At 43.2% G+C, this 17,438-nt stretch overlaps 1 protein-coding gene across 3 annotated transcripts in view; it reads right to left on the reverse strand.

The window, feature by feature from the left end:
* The window catches only part of LOC134529679 (GATOR complex protein NPRL2-like), a 64,430-nt gene extending 59,856 nt beyond the window's left edge, over positions 1-4,574 (reverse strand). For 2 of the 3 annotated variants that reach the window (XM_063364028.1, XM_063364029.1), the window contains exon 1: positions 4,358-4,564. In XM_063364028.1, coding sequence (XP_063220098.1) covers positions 4,358-4,468 — 111 coding nt within the window. In that variant the 5' untranslated portion in view covers positions 4,469-4,564. Of the gene's footprint in view, positions 1-4,357 lie in introns of all 3 variants that reach the window. The other variant, XM_063364027.1, reaches the window with a different exon arrangement.
* Positions 4,575-17,438: the final 12,864 nt, after the last annotated feature.

Here is a 17,438-nt window from a genome sequence, read left to right on the forward strand (position 1 = left end):
AGCTACATTCATGATAGCACAGATTTTGAAGCTACATTCGCACACAACATAGCAGTTCGAAAAACTCAAACTTTTTTTCCACCTTTATTTTTGTGAAAATTTTCATTTTTGTTTGCATTTCGTGATAAATTATTATTATTATTATTTATGAAGCAGTTGATTACCTAATGCTAAGCATTTGATTTCACCATTTAGTTTTGAACTAGCAATGATTAACTACAATGTGTTGCCTCGCAAATAAATACCAACTTATAAATTAGTTTCACTTATTATCTTTGAATTGTACATACCGAAAAAATCACTATCTACTCAGTGCCACTGACATGTTTATCTGATTGGTTGTGCACAAAAATTTTATACACAGCACAGAGAAAGGGATAAAAATTCTTACATCACTGCTTTTCCGTAAATAAAACAATAAAAACCTGAAAATACTTTTTTGGAACACTAAAGACATTCCTCTATTTATCCTGAAAACAGTGTTCCTAAAGTCCTAATGGTTTCTGAGAAATCACCATTTATAGCGAATTTTTTTTAAATTTTTATTAATGGAGAATACAGGATCAGCAAACCTAACATTCACGACTGTCCATTCCAAAGTCATGTTCGTGCATCTTCACTGTAAATATTATAAATTTGTGAAATAGTGAGAACGGTCGTTTCGATTAGGTTAGATACGTTAAAAATACCTCAAAATATTGTGGACTGTTAGTTGGTTAAGTATAGCTACATTAAAAATATGTAGGTACATTATTTTTGATGGTTGTGTAGGAACTATCATGTAGCATAAGAACCAGTTCACATCAGTCCATTCTGAGGCCCAAACAGTTTCAAAGTTCACTGCTTGCATGAGCAACATCAGCAGCACATATTATAGGATAAAAATGTGCATGAAAGATGTCATCTTTTAATTATATACTTAAGTGACGGGGAGATTAGAGAATTGACGAGCTACATTGAAAATACTTTGAAATAGTGTGGACAGTCAATTATGATATGATCGCTACATTAAAAGGTAATTATCTGACGTTGCAGCTTCTTAGAATGGATAGAAAAAAATGGGAAAAAGTGGTTTGCACACACTTCCCTAAATTTACTTCCAAGGGATGGTTTCATAATTCCTACTAGTTTGTGAAAAAATTAAAATGTTATATCTTACAATACCCATGCTTTTACACTGCTGCCGCCACGATAAATAGGAATATATGATTTCCACATACTGCAGACATTCCTGAATTAACCCTGAAATAAAGGTTTCTTAATTCCTATTGGTTTGTGAAAAAAAAAACACGTTTACAGCTTACATTACAATACCTCTGTATACAAGCAATTGCTGACATTCATTGTTTAAGTTTCCACGTTGGGTTTTTATAATTTTTTAAGAACTTTAGTCAATGTAGGTGTTGTTATAATAATGAAATTTGTTTAACTAATGACTGTATTGCAGTTGTACGGAATTTTGGATGCTTGTATTTTATTTTTGTTTTATTAGAACATTTGTTTTGTTACATTGCATTTAAAGTAGGTATACATACTATTTTGAGTCACATTGTAACGAACGAGTCTAATGGGAGCCTAAAATTTGAATTGAATTTTTAACGTCATTCATTTTCTATGAGATATACGTGCTGTGCACTCATATAGCTGACACATTGAATTTTGCAGTCTTTCCAGGGAATTCTTTGATTACAGCCATTGTATATTCTGTGTTTCTTATGGCTATAACATGTATCCAAGTTTATCCCTGGATCATGAAGGCTTGATCCTGTTGACTTGATCCTGTGGTACAGAATGGTTACTGTTTTAGTTCAATACATCTGAAGATCCTAAACATAAAATAAATTGTGAAACAAGAAAGAATTATAATCGTAGGTTAAAAAAAAAAAATCAATTTTAATCAAATTACGATCATAATTCATTATTATATAAAAAAGTATTTTTATTTATGTACAGGATCTTCCGAAGTACTGAACTAAATCAGCAAGCATCACGTACAACAGGAGAAAAATGAACAGGATCATGCCATCAGGATCAAAGGATAAACCTAGATACGTGTATGAAACTTTTACCAACTATTATTTTTCACAAACTAAAAGGAATTTAAAAACCACCCCTTCAGGGTAAATTTAAGGAAGTGAGTAGTTTGAGAAAATCGTTTTCCAATCTTTTTCTTTCTATTCTAAAAAGCCGCTCTCTCATAGACTTTAAAATACTGTGAAATTATGTTAAAGTTTGGTTAGGTTAGGATAGCTAAATGTTAAATTTGTTTGTAATTCCTAACCAACCAATAAAAATATTATACAGTATTTTTGATGAAGCTATACTAACCTAAGCAACCAACCACAATATTTTAAAATATTCTTAATGTTACTAATCTGACTAGTTCTACAAAATAACCACAAACCAACCCACACGGGAAAAAAAAATTGCGACGGCTCCGTCAATGCATAGGTATTGTAATGTATACTATAAACTGTGAATTCTCAACGTATCTAAAGATTCTGTTTTCAGGGGGAGAGAGAAGGGTGTCTTTTGTGTTTGAAAACGGTATTTTCAGAATTTTATTACTAATTTCAAGGAAGACGCGGTAAATATGTAGTTGAGCGGTATTTGCGAAATAAAATGTTAAAAATCCGAAAATACCTTTATTATATGCTCTTCAACTTCCTCTTTTCATTAAAAGCAGGAGAGGTAAGAAATTCCAAATAGTTTAGGAGATATCGAATTTTTAAATTTCATCATATGTTGTTCAGTGGTATTTGCGAAAAAAAAATGTTAAAAATCCGAAAATACCTTTATTATATGCTCTTCAACTTCCTCTTTTCATTAAAAGCGGTGGAGGTAAGAAATTCCAAATACTTTAGGAGATATCGAATTTTTTAATTTTGCAATACAAGACCTGTGGAACCATTTGAGTGCCGCTATTTTTGTTATTTTGCCGTGTGTTTGTGAATATGTGAATCGTGAATGCGTAATTAATAAAATGGTTGATTAGGTCTTGTCAGTTACATTATTAATACTTTCAAACTAAGCCAACATTAAAAATAATGTGAATTAATTTTAATGGCTGTTTAGTTTTAAATTATTTATAATGTAACTGACCTTACCTAACAAACCCGTAACAAAGGATGAACAGTAACAACTCACGTAAATTTTTTTTGTTACTTATTACTTGCGCAACAATATCAAAATAACAAATAAGACTTTAAAATTAGAAACGTTAAAAACTCACCTAAGTTGGAGGCGGCAATTAAACACAGTTTTAAACAATAAATAAACTAAATAATCACATATTGGTTCGTTTGAATTCTGGCCTATCACGAACAATCACGTGACATCATTATCCAATAAAAAAAGTAGATACTCGTAAACAAGAAACAATAGTAAACGCCACATCAATGCACTGGTATTGTGATGAAATTTAAAAATTTGATATCTCCTAAAGTATTTGGAATTTCTTATCTCCACCGCTTTTAATGAAAAGAGGAAGTTGAAGAGCATATAATAAAGGTATTTTCGGATTTTTAACATTTTTTTTCGCAAATACCGCTGAACTACATATGATGAAATTTAAAAATTCGGTATCTCCTAAAGTATTTGGAATTTCTTACCTCCGCCGCTTTTAATGAAAAGAGGAAGTTGAAGAGCATACAATATAGGTATTTTCGGATTTTTAACATTTTTTTTCGCAAATACCGCCCAACTACATATTTACCAATTGAAATATTAACAGTGGTCGGATAGGTTAGCTACATTAAAACACTTTAAAACCCTTTGGATGGTTAGTTAGGTTAGTATAGCTACATTAAAATAAACAGAGAAATATAAATATTAATAAATAAACCCGAGGTTGGCCGAAGGTGAATTGTTCGGGTGTAATAGGGAATGGCAGAACTTTATGTGCATCTTAAGTTTCTCCGTTCGGGAACATCGCAAAAAAAAAATCATACTTGTAAACAAGCAACCGTTATCGCCGCATGAGTGCACAGGATGAAAATTAAAAAATTCGATATCTCCAAAAGTATTTGGAATTTCTTATCTCAGCCGGGTTCAATGAAAAGAGGAAGTTTAAGAGCACAGAATAAAGGTATTTTCGGATTTTTTAAATTTTTTTTTAAAAAAATTGCCAAAAAATGAATGTTAAAAAATTGGATATCTCCTAAAGTAATTGGAATTTTTTATCTCCGCAGGCGGTTCTGAAAAGAGGACGTAAGATAGCATATAATGAAAGTTATTTCATATATGTACGATTTTTTTTGGCGCTAATCCGTACAATACATATTTACCGTCATGGTTTATTCTTTACATGTTATTTTACCTTCAGAATAAATTATTTACACGAAGGAAAAAGTTTTACCTGATAAGTAATTCGCGGTCCGGCAGTTGGATGAAATTCACATAAAAATATGCATCTTATTGGTCCTTCATGCCCACAACCTTCGTAATACCTGGCATCTTCTACTTCCATTGCAATATTTTCTTTTTTATTATTTTATTTGATTTTTAAATGCTACGACAATACAATAACAATGCCGCCAACCAATAAACAACCATGTTTATTTACGGATAGGTCTGGCCATAGATATAGAAGGTATTGCATTGAAACTCCAATGTTAACAAACGCGAACAGGTTTTAGCGCTTTAAGCGGAAGTGCAATAAATTAACGCTTTTTGATAAGCGTAATAAAAAAAATGAACACTAATGTTAACATTAGTTTATTTTCTGTCATGCCAACACACATACACAAACAAATCCAAACACACGCCGAAGCATTCGTTTGGAAAAAAATAAACCGCTTTGACAGGTGATTTCAGTTGAAAAATTAGTATGAAATAAGTACGAGAATTATTCATAAACAAAAAGTAATCTAGAGTGTTCATGAGTATTTGTATTGATTGTATGTTTGTTTTGATTACTACTGACGTGTTTCGGCTGGAGTGGCTTGAGGTGGGGTGAACCCCACCCACAAGGTGTAAAGAGATCACACATCGTTGCCGAACAGCTCCTGCAGGCGGACAGTGCACCTGGTTGCGAGGGGATGTGGGGAAGAGGGATCAGGTAAAGAACGAGGAAGGGGAGTCAGCCAGAGCCTTAGAGCGAGCTCCCGAAGGCCCTTACAAGGGGGGGGGGGGGGGGAAATAAGGAATCCTAGAGTGAGCTCCCAAAGGCCGCTCCAGGGGAGGGGAATCTAGAGCGAGATCCCGAAGGCTACACCAGGGAAACGGGGGGAAAGGATTTTAGAGCGAGCTCCCGAAGGCCACTCCAGAGGAAGGAAAAAAGAGAGAGGGAGCGCGCAATAAATTTTCCACAGCAGTATTGCTTTCCAAGTTTATTAACTTAATTCAATTGGTGGTGAATTCTGGCTAAGTAAGTTTATACCAAGCTTATATACAATTCCCCCATACATCGGCGTCGCAAGGATATATTTTTTGGGGGGGACTTCAATTGATTTAGTTGTTGACGAACATCCATCCCCTGGAGAAAAAAAAGCTGGGCGGATCGGACCACCCCCCCCCCCCCCCCCCCCCCTTTTCCACGGGAAAAATTGGGGATTGAAGGTACAAAAAAGTGGTTTTTAGGCATTTTTCTTTCTTAAATATTCTAATTTTAGTTGGTTGCAATGGAAGGCCGCGTACTTGATCGGATCGGCTCGACTCGTCTCGGCTTTCTGCTATTGGTGCGCTTCGGTATCGGACCTGATTTTGATTTTACACGAAGATCGAATTAAAAAGTGCTCACATTACTACGATTGGACTAAATGCACCATGCGCAACAAATGGGTTGAATCACAGAAATCATGTTTTTTAATATAACTACGAAACTAAATATATTATTGGAGGGGACGAAATTGAAGACTTTTATTATTGGGGGGGACGTTTCCACCCCGTCCCTCCCGGTTGCGACGCCCATGCCCCATACATTGATTACCGATACAAGAGGTACACATTACAAAAACAGGCCATCATCTGTCACCCAGCAACCAGCAATCAAGGTCACTATTTAACAATTAAGACCACATAGCACTGTCAAGCATTTAACATCGTACATCAACTATACAATATATACACACTGTAACAAATGGCAATAACGATTGGTGCCATCTAGGTATGGTTGTGGTAGGTACCAATCGTCGCCTAGACCACAATGTTTGCGTAGAGAAGCCTGTGGGACAGGGCTAGTGCAATGTAAATTGGCGCCCTAGGCGAAAAACCTTAATGCCACCCCCACCCCGCCGGACACCCCAAAAATTTTTCCTTGCCTCAAAATACATCACGTAAGCCTAAGATTTTGTCAACAATCAAATGTAAGCAGGCTTGTGTTTTGTTTTACTTTTTTACTTATTACAAATCATAAAGTATGTTGACATCGTACCTCCTCTTTATTTAAACAAAAACCTGGGTCACAGCCCTGTCCGCGGCGCAACATTCCAGCCATGGCCCTGGTAGTGCCACCACTCATCACTAGATGGCAGTTGTAAATATAAAGAGACAATGTATTATAGTTATGTTATATATATGTTATTATTGTAAATATTTATGAAGATTATTAAGGGTGTATTGTAAGTATGTTTTGTAGACTTGTAAATAATATTGTAAAAGCAAAAGATCCAAAGGGATAGGAATATGTAAAATTGTAACACAAATGATTGTAGAAGAAACATGTATAAATTGTGCGGGCTAACAAGCCCAGCCAGCTCTCCTCTCCCAACCAATCTGGGAGAATAACTATTAACACAGATGCAAGTGGTATTATTGGTTTGCATTCCTCACCTTCCTTTCCTCAACTAGCGACTCTTCTCTCTTTCACCTATCCACTAGCTTCTCCTTGTGAGATCACGGGCAATCCTCTGCTAGCGACTCTTCGTGAGACCGCAGGCATTCCTTTCTCCTGCTCCCAGACCTTCTGCTAGTGACTCCTCGTGAGACTGTGGGCACCTTCCTTGTCAACACGTCCACTGTTGGTTGAACGGTCCACTCCTGCCTCAGAATGTGAGGCTGCTCTACCCAAGAGCTAGCGCCGGGCAAACATCACGACTACCGATCGACCGAGCGGCGTCCACCCCGTCTCCACATCTTCACCAGAGACGAGGCCGCGACAATGTCAATATAAACATTCCAAACTGTTACAAAAATCCCATCTAGTTTCAATAATCGTTAAACATATTGTATCAGCTGTTATGTGTCGTGCTGCGCCGCCCCTAGCTACTTGGCACCCTAGGCGGTTGCCTAGTTCGCCTATATGGACGTGCCGGCCCTGCTGTGGGACACTGCTTGTTTTGGTGAGGCGGCCATGTTGGTATCAAAATTTTTTCTCTGCTTTGAATGTCGGCAGAGGCCATAATTGTAGACATTGAACTTCTTTAAAATTTCAAGACCAGGTTGCACAATCTTGACTTCTAAAGTGAAGAATTTTTCCATTTGATTAACCTGCAAAGTTTTTGCTTAATATGTTTATGCAGAGGACCCCTGTATGTATGCAACTCATGTTTTCGCTAAATGACCTGTCTCAAAGTACAAGTTACCTGGCTGAGGTTTTAAAGTAAACTCATTACTTGCTCTTTTTACATAAGCGATTATTGTTCACTGTGTGACTATACCTCGAATCTCGTCCTGTTCGTTCCCACGCTCTGCGTATTTCGTATTGAAAATGTGGCTTGGGTAGCTCCAGGCTGCCGGTGCCATGTCAGTTGCCACTCATTCAACGCATGGGTTGGACGTGTGAGCACCACGGGGTCTCCAACATCTTGCAATATCCGACTGTAACTTCCATTGCTTAAGGTTTTAAATTCTTTCTCATTGGCCCTGTGGCCGGCCCCATATTCGGTGCAGTTGTAAGGAACCCACCACGTAACTTAATTATTTTGTTCCAAGTAATGCATTTTCAAGTTTTATGTTTTCTATCTTCGCAGTTGAAGGGCCGCATACGCGTAACCATCCTCGGTTAGGATTTACTATTCGTGAACTTTTCCAACTTCACTAGCACTAGGCCGTCTTCAGACTAATCATATCAATTTCCTGCAAAACTAACTAACTAAACATGGAAACCTGCAGGAGGCCATATTCGTTTACGTGGGAAATATTCTTGTGAGGGCCCTCCGCCCATGCTTAACTCCAGGGACTGTTCCTCTCTTGAGAAACACCGTCTCTGCGCAGCCAATGAACAAAACTGAACTCAACTACTCGCGAGACATGTCAAGCTGCCAACATGTATGCTTCATAGTTCCCCACATAGACTCTCTACCAGCTTCAAGTGCAATATTAGTTTATTTGTGTAATATTTAATGTGTTTTATCCTTTCATTTGTATAGTATTTACCATGTTCTATGTAATGGACATGATGAATCAGTAAGACAGAATCATTGTACTATAATTCGCAGATACCCACCCCCTCTGAATAACCAACAGAAATTTATTCTCACTGCCGTACTCCTGCTCTAGTCCTAACAGTAACGTGTCAACGTCGTAAGTATGTAGAAATGTTCTCCAGCACCGACATGAACCAGGCTGAGTGCTTTGGCATCACCAAATAAAGTTCTATCTCTTGTAATAAATCAAAACCTATTCGGAGTTCCTTTCTTTCACTAGCAACGAACCACTGCTGTATCCAGCAAAGTGGCCTGAACCCACTTGAGAATTCTTTAGATAACAATATCAGTCTACTTTAACCACGAGACAACACATATGGCGACAAACTTATTTACCCATATGTGTAATGCTGTATCTATGTTGCTTTATATATTTTATTTAAATCGCTAAAATATGTTTTGTAGTTTGTACATACATACTTCATAAATTAAAGATGAAGTACCAAAAACCGAGGTAACATATCGATTAAATTTTTGAGTTGAATAAGAATAAAACAGTGTCTAAAAAGGACAAGTATAATGTATATATGTTGTCTTATCCCTGGTTGCGGGACAAGGCAGTGGTGAGTCTGTGGTGGGGGTAAAACCCCCCTGGGCACTGCGCGCCTAAGAGTCGCTGTCGAAGATCTCCTGCAGCCGTGCGACGCACCTGGCCGAGATGGGCTGTGGCAGTGGGTCTCTGGGTCGATCACCAGCGATGCAGGGTCCTGGTGGATGCCGGGTAAGCAAGGTGTGGCGCCCGTCTCAGCAAGGACCAGGAGCAGCTGCCTACATGCCATCTGGGCTACTTCTCGGCACCTGACGACCCGGTGGTGCCCAGCCCAACACCCAACGTACAGCCCCCTGCAGTCCTTCGACTTCGCGCCGGTCCCCTACTCACCCGAGCACCCACCGACTGCTGAGACGCTGTTCCCCCATCCCCCAACTCTCCTCTCCCTAGTCAAACCACCCACCTGTCCCCTCATCCTCATCGATATCCCATCCCCTCATACCCGGCATCCACCAGGACCCTGCATCGCTGGTGATCGACCCAGAGACCCACGGCCACAGCATGTCTCGGCCAGGTGCGTCGCGCGGCTGCAGGAGGTCTTCGACAGCGACACTTAGGCGCGCAGCGCCCAGGGGGTTTTTACCCCCACCTGAGACTCACCACTGCCTTGTCCCACAACCAGGGATAAGACAAAGTTGCAGAGAAAAGGTTGACATGCATGACTTCTAAGCTTATATCTGATGGCAGGTTTCGTGATTATGATGAAGTTTTTCAAACTTGGGTGAAGGAAGGTGTAACGAAGGAAGTTTCGAAGGATGATCCTGAAAAAAACATGGGCATTATTAACCTCACAGAGGTGTGTTCAAGAGCAGTTTCATAACAAAGGTCAGGCCTGTGTTTGATGCTTCATGTAAAATCAAAAGATCACTGTCACTTAATGACTGCTTTGCTAAGGGACCAAATTTGTTAAAACTGATACCTTCTGTGTCGATGTAGTTTCGAGAGAATGAAATTGGAGTTATAGCTAACATAAAAATGGCTTTCTTGCAATTTTCTGTTTGTAAAAGTGACAGTGACTATTTGAGATTTTGGTGGTGGGAGAACAGTGATGTCAATGAGGTGAAAATTTTCCGACATTGTCGTGTAGTGTTTGGAGTGAACTGTAGCCCATTTATTTAATGTGCAGTTATACACAATCACTTGGAAAATTGTCCACCTGAGCTTAGGCCAGCAGCAGAGAAACTCCAGAGATCATTCTATGTGGACAATTGGGTGACATAAGTTAGCAATGAAAATGAACTAAAGGATTTTATTGATGTTGCTTCTCAGTTAATATGTACGACCATGTTTGTCATGGGACAAACAAAATGATTTACTTTATTGCTGTGTCAGTGAAATAAAACTGCCTGTAGGTCCTGTGCCGGAAATTAGAAATTTCGACACTTTTTTTTTTGTTATTACAATTATAAATAATTTTTGGGAATTTTATTTTTTATATCATTTAGGTACAAAAGAATGATTTACACTTTGTTAGGCTGGTGTACTCTCCTTAATTAAACTTTGTGCCAGTAGACTGAGGCATCCTTTCTCAGGAACCAATCTGATATTTTGCAAGTCGAATGTAGACGTTAGCAGCCCGTATGACATTTCTCCCGCCTGCAGTCACATCCGGGATTTGTAATATTATTTCCCTGCATGACCAAAACTGCATACAGCAGCTCTGGATGAGTCGTTACCACTTCTCAGAGACGAGCTTACCGTAGCCTTTCCCGTCACGAATACCTTTTAGGTTCACTCCTCGAAAGTCACGACTAGGAGGATCGTTCCTAACCTGGTTGCGTTTTCAACCCCCCCCCCCTTCCCACCACCTTACACCACCTACACCACCTCTTGATTCTAAGAATTTAGCCCAAGATCATTGCCCTGGCGTGAACCCCGCCAAGGAAGTGGCCTACTCCAAGGACATTCTCCCTTGCCCTACAGAGCCCTCCACGACACCTAGTGACAGAAAAAGAAACTTCGGCCCTGGTCGCCAGCGTATCTGGTGGCGATTCAACTCACCGCCTCCTTTAGTTCTCCTTTACGCTGCTAGAGAGCAGCTCCGCGGCGCCACATGCCCCTATGCTTTCAAATTGCGACCCTTAGAAGTCGATTGTTTGTTGCTTTCTGTGCCAGCCGGTAGAGAGAGCGGCAGTCGCTCTTCGGCGCAAACAACTGAAGTAATGCTTACGACCACTCGGTCACCTCCGGATGTCTTCGGCCTAGAACCAAACCTTCCCCCTCTTTTTCCCTAGGGCCGACCGCCGGTTTTAATTAGGAGCTTTGTCCGCCACCATGGCACTCAGTACTCTGACTTCGGCTACTTACCGCGTCATCTCGGTGTCCTCTGTGTTAAGAGGCTATTCGCGGCAACTGCGAAATCGTGTGAATAAGATATGTAGTCAGCTGCCTTAAGGGATGTGATCCCAGCTAAATTTCAGTAGTAGCCAGTCAATAGAAAAAATTAGTATAAGTCATGTCTTAGTTTATATTTTATTAATTATTTTAATTTCTAAATGACGATTTCGGTTGCGTCATCCACGCTATTCTCGAACCGCGCCATTTGATGTCGGCGCGAGACATCTCCTGAGCCCAGGAGCTACACCCTGTTTGGTGAGTTACTTCGATCTTTTTCCTCCCCGAATTCCCGTTTGTTGGCCTTTTCGCGCCGACTGTGTTTGACTGTCTGGAAGCAGGTCTAATTCGTTTGGAATTTCGCTTGTGTTTCAGACAGGGTCCAACATTTGGGCAGCGAAATTGCACCCATCATGTTGTTCTGGACCTCCAGCTTAAATTTCATTAAGAAGAGCTTCCTCCCGGCCAGATGTTCAACTTGAAGCCCCGGGTGATATTTAACATATAACTTCCCCCTAGCGGCAACGAAACAAATTATTCTATGCAAACCAGCGAACAGTGACTCATAACTTAATCCACGAGAATATGTAAACTAATTAGTGAAATAATCTAATATGGTGGAATATTTCAATTTTTTGTTCTGTGATGATGTTAAATTAATATAATATAAATTGTTTTAAATAATTTCGGGCCGGCCCTCCTTTTTGTTACTTGCTAATATATTTTATTCCAAAACAATGCCAAAACAAAACCTATTTAAATAAACCAGGGAAACCTGTAGACCAAGCTAGTTATTTAGTGTTTATTTATTTATCATATTCCTTAATCTATTTAACGATCTACTAGCTCCCAAGTTGCTTGTGTGCAGGGAGTCTAAATTTGTCTTGTTCACCACTTCGTGTCACCTCTGGTAATACTTGTATTTTTCTCTATAATTTTGCCCAGCTGTTTCCTAGGCTTTTTTTATTAAATCTAAATAATATAATTTTAGGGCATGAGGGGCGTAACAATTGGTAGCAGGGCATGGTTTGGTCTATAGGCAAACCTAAGTCGAGTAGGCATACCTAAAATAAAATATAAAAATATATTTTAAAAAATACTTTTTTTGGATAGCAATTTTGTATTTTTATCATTGTGAACTGATCGCTGGTACACCCTGTAGTAAAATTGTGCTTAAAATTTTAAAATTATATTGAGTTTTAACATCCCGCTGTGACTTGTGTTAGCGCGTGGTGTTAGAGTCCGCCCGCCCTTGCCCGTGCGACGTCCGTGGAGGCAGCGCGTTATCAGGCACGCGTGTCATTCTCCCTGTCAACCCCTCCCCTTCACGCCTCACTAGCTGTTGGAGGCAAGGTCATTCTGTTGCCCCCATGTCCGGCAGCGTAAACAATGCATTGCAATCAAGCTTGTTCCTCACGGCCGACAGTGCCCTGAGTTTGTCTAAATTCCTCCTTTTGTCAGTGTTATTTTTATGACACATCCGCCTGCAAACCAGACCATCTTTGTGAAAAAACAGATCATAGAAGTCCTTTCGGACATTGTGTATTTTTATTTTGTCTCTCGGCGCCTGTGCGTGCCACTATGTTATTTAACATATAACTTCCCCCTAGTAGCAACGAAACAAATTATTCTATGCAAACCAGCGAACAGTGACTGATAACTTAATCCACGAGAATATGTAAACTAATCAGTGAAAGAATCTAATATGGTGGAATATTTCAATTTTTTGTTCTGTGATGATGTTTAATTAATATAATATAAATTGTTTTAAATAATTTTGGGCCGGCCCTCCTTTTTGTTACTTGCTAATATATTTTATTGCGAAACAATGCCAAAACAAAACCTATTTAAATAAACCAGGGAAACCTGTAGACCAAGCTACTTATTTAGTGTTTATTTATTTATCATATTCCTTAATCTATTTAACGATCCACTAGCTCCCAAGTTGCTTGTGTGCAGGGAGTCTAAATTTGTCTTGTTCACCACCTCTTGTCCCCTCTGGTAATATTTGTATTTTTCTCTATAATTTTGCCCAGCTGTTTCCTAGGCTTTTTTTTAAAATTAATTTAAGTAATATCATTTTAGGGCACGAGGGGCGTAACGGTCCCATTACTAGGAGAATTATCTTTTCAGTGGCACAAAGGCTGTTCGATGGCATTGGTTTCTCGTGTCCAGCTACTCTGTCACCTAAAGTGTTGTTGCAAGATAGCTAGAAAAGCAAGGTTAGCTGGGATGCAGTAGTGTCAGAAGATGTCAAACTCTAATTTCTCAAATGGGTTCAAGAGTAACCAGGGCTATAGAATGTGAAGATACCAAGATTCGTTTCGCTGCCAGGTGGTCACGTGAAACGAATTCTTCATGTATTTTGTGATGCTTGTCAATCCTCATATGCTGCTGTGGTGTAAATGAGAAGTGAGCAAGAGATATACCATTTAACTTGTGTTCAACTGGTTCTGGCCAAGTCTAGAGTGGCTCCGTTGAAGAAAACAACAATTGCAAGACTGGAACTCCTGGCGTGTTACAGTGGGGCTCGGCTTGCGAAAACAACAAAGGAAAGTTTGGATTTATGGGATGTACCAATTTATTTCTGGACTGATTCAACTACTGCTCTTTATTGGATCACGAGAGGTGAATCATGGGGAACATTTGTCAACAACAGTGTTAAGGAACTACGATCAATATCCAACACTGAGGACTGGTATCATGTTCCGGGGTGTTTTAACCCAGCTGATCTTCCTTCGCGGGGATGTACGGTTGACACACTGTTGATGGTGGGAGGGACCAGACTGACTTCAATAGAGAGAAGAAGATTGGCCAAAGTCTGAACTCATTCCTCATACAGAAATTATTGGTCCCGAAAAGGATAACAAGAATGTGAAATATTTTGTTGCAGAATGACAGTAAGAGGCATGATAGTTAAGGTACTTCTCTAGTTACAAACGAGTGTTAAGGATGATAGCGTGGATTTTGAGATTCAGAGATAATAAACAAGCAAAGCCTGGGAAACGACAGAAAGGGGAGTTGTCAAATAAGGAACTTTTAATGGCAGAGAAGCTTCTCGTGAGAATTGTCCAAAATGGAATCATTCCGGTTCAACAAATTGAATGATCTGAAAACATTGTGCACTTTTGAAGACAGTGAAAAAATTGTGAGAGTCAGAACTAAAATAACATCTCGAAAGGATGCTGAGGATTTTCGATGTCCAATGGTACTTCCCAATAACAACTAATTAACCAGATTGTTGGTTTTTGAGGAGCACTACAGGAATGCCCATGCTGGAACTCACATACTCCTATCAAAACTGCGAGAGCGATTCTGGTTTCTAAACGGGAGACACTCTGTTCGAAAAGTTCTCTCCAAGTGTGTTAAATGTAGGAGGTATGAAGCAAAGAGTTGACGCCAGCCGATAGTGCGCCTCTTAGTCGCACAGGCCGCGATGCCTCTCCGACGCCTCTCAAAGCCGTGTGCCACGAACACGCCCGCGCGTGCAACATGGTGCAACGAGTGTGAGTGCACTGAACGACCCGCAGCTAGCACCACTACCGGCCACCTCGGCGGAAGCACTCCGCCGGGTGTGGCAATGTGCTTCCGCCGGACTATAATAGCATCAAGGGCACATGTTTTCTCTCACAGACATAAACTATGTAATGTATATTTCATCAAATGTTTTTATTTGTTAATTCCATTGTTCAACGTGCGAATAGGTCCTAAACTTGGCCGCGTTTGTTTCCCGCGCGCTGCGCTTCTGGCGCGCAATTGGCAGGCCTGCTGTAGCGCTGTGCTACACGAGTGAGTCAGTACCCACCGGGAGCTCGAAGAGGCTGGTCGTCTTCGCGCAACGTTGAGAGGCCACCTTCGCGCCAATTCCGCAACCACATCTAGATCGTGAGTACAACACCACTGGCCGTGCATCACCGCGCATCACCGCGCAGGTCTTAGCAGCAACGTCCGCCACGTACTGTTCGCTCAAAACTCCCCCCTCTCCATAGTAAGCGGGGTCATCGCCGAACAGCCGTACACGCGCAGAGCTCTCTAACCCCGAACAGTCGCGGCCAGGGGATGGATAGCACCATGTAGAGGTTGATGTGTAATAAAAACCACACTTCACGTAGCAGAGTGCATCATTTGTAGTATAAGGCATCTTGGGTGGCCTAAACAGCCCAAGGATCACCTCTTCGGACACGTCCCTGCCTCCCGCCACTTGGCCGAACCCAAACCCCGAGACCCATCCCGCAAGACTTGATAGCTTTGACGGGGAGGCAGCCGGAACGGTGTCAAAATGGCGCCCACCAAGTGTGGCAACATAACAACGCCGCAAAGGCCATCCGAATCGCTGAAAATCCGGCAGAGTTACGCGTAGGGACAGCACAAAGGGGAGAGAAAGCGCGCGCAGACGTGCAGGCGCCGCGGAACGGGACGCGCCGGGGTAATCAGGCCACACCACCCCCCTCCAGCACTAAGATCGTTCGCTCACTCCCTCCCGCATTCCACGGTTCCACCCCCCCCCCATACACGCGTACAGATCGTTCGCTCACCCCCTCCCGCCTAACCCCTCGCGCGCCGAGGACAAACGAGCGCGCCCGAAGATCACCGAGCCGTCACCAGCCGCGGCCGCGTAAACAACCGCGAGGCGCGTGCGTGCGGGCAAGACCGCTCGGTCGTAAGCGCAAGAGGGCGCACCCCCGGATCTGCCCGCGCCCGCCACCGACGCTTCATCCCGACGCTCGGGTCGGACAGCCGCGGATCGCGCATGGACAAGAGGCCGGACGTAGCCATCACCATGGAGAGCTATTGCGCCGGGTGCGGCAAGCCGCACACCACCAGCCACAGCACCGGTGAGTACCCCCACCTGTACTGCACATGCGAAACGGTACGCGTCAAGACGGAGGGGCAGCCCAGAACCCAAGCGGGTCCCCAGTGCGCCGCTGTCCACTGTCCCGGTTACCGAGGCGAGATAGCGAGATGCCAGCAGTGCGGAACAATTAAACACCGCGCATACGCAGACGCGCTGGAATTCGTAAATTTCCGGGACGGACTTTTTCTGTGTGGGGGGTGCGAGCGACGCGCACGAGGGCACCCAGGGGGTCAGCTAGCTACCACGTCCCGCCCCCTCACCGGGCCTATTACCCTCCCGGAGTTCGCGGGCCTCAACCACGAGGATCCGCGCGTATTTTTGCGAGCCTGCGAGGCGAGGCTCGTGCGGCACCAGATACCGCGGGAAGAGTGGGCGGAACGCGTGAGTGCGCAGCTGCGCGGCGAGGCGCGCGAGTGGTGGGCCCAGGCGGGCAGCTACGACGCAGACTGGGAAGACTTCGCCCGCCAGCTGGAGGCGCGCTTCAATGACACCCGAGCCCTGAACACATGTCGGAGTGAGATGTTCAGCCGTTGCCAAGGGGACGGGGAGGCGGTGGAGATGTTTCTTTATAACAAGCTCAGACTATACCGCCGCCTAACACCCGGGGGTCAAACTAGCGACATACTGCCCTTCATAGTGGAGCTAGTGTCCCCCGAACTTCGCCAATTCTTGCGCGAAGCAGTGACTCGCGGGCTGGATGTTTTTCTCGCACGAGCACGAGCCGTAGAGCATGATTTCCAATCAGCTCGCAGCGCCAAGGGCGTCGCGACGCCCCGGTCAGCCCCGTCCACCAAGGGGGCGGCGCGCGCAGAGGTCGAACGTGCCGTAGTGCCGTACACGGGCCCGCCGCCGCCGAGGGGCAACTACCGGCCCACCGACCCGTCCCCGATGGGGGAGGGGATGCCCCTACCGGGCGCTCCTCACCGTGGCACTGTACAGACGCGTCGCGACGACCACCGCGGGGGAACACAGGGCGCCCAGGACAGCCGGCCACCCCGCTGCCGCTACTGCGCGACAGAGCAGTACCACTGGCACATGGTGTGCCCTACCCGCGAGGCAGTCTGGCGAACGCGAGGGGGCGAGGTGAAGCTTCCGGGAAACTCCGTCTAGGGGGCGGTGACGCAGCTGGCCACCACCCCCCAATTAACAGCCCAGCTCCGCGGAAAGACTCACCCCGGCGCCGCGGAACCACCCAGCCGCCACCCCGCCCACCTATCACAGCTGGAGAGGGTCCGCCTCACCTGGTCGCGGTGTCCGCGTCCCGCTCCAGGTCGCCGGCGAGCGACGCCGTCCACCTGGCGTCGGCGCCGCCCCCGCACGCTGCTGCGGGGGC

Source organism: Bacillus rossius, chromosome 2 (assembly GCF_032445375.1).
Source record: "Bacillus rossius redtenbacheri isolate Brsri chromosome 2, Brsri_v3, whole genome shotgun sequence".
NCBI lineage: Eukaryota > Metazoa > Arthropoda > Insecta > Phasmatodea > Bacillidae > Bacillus > Bacillus rossius.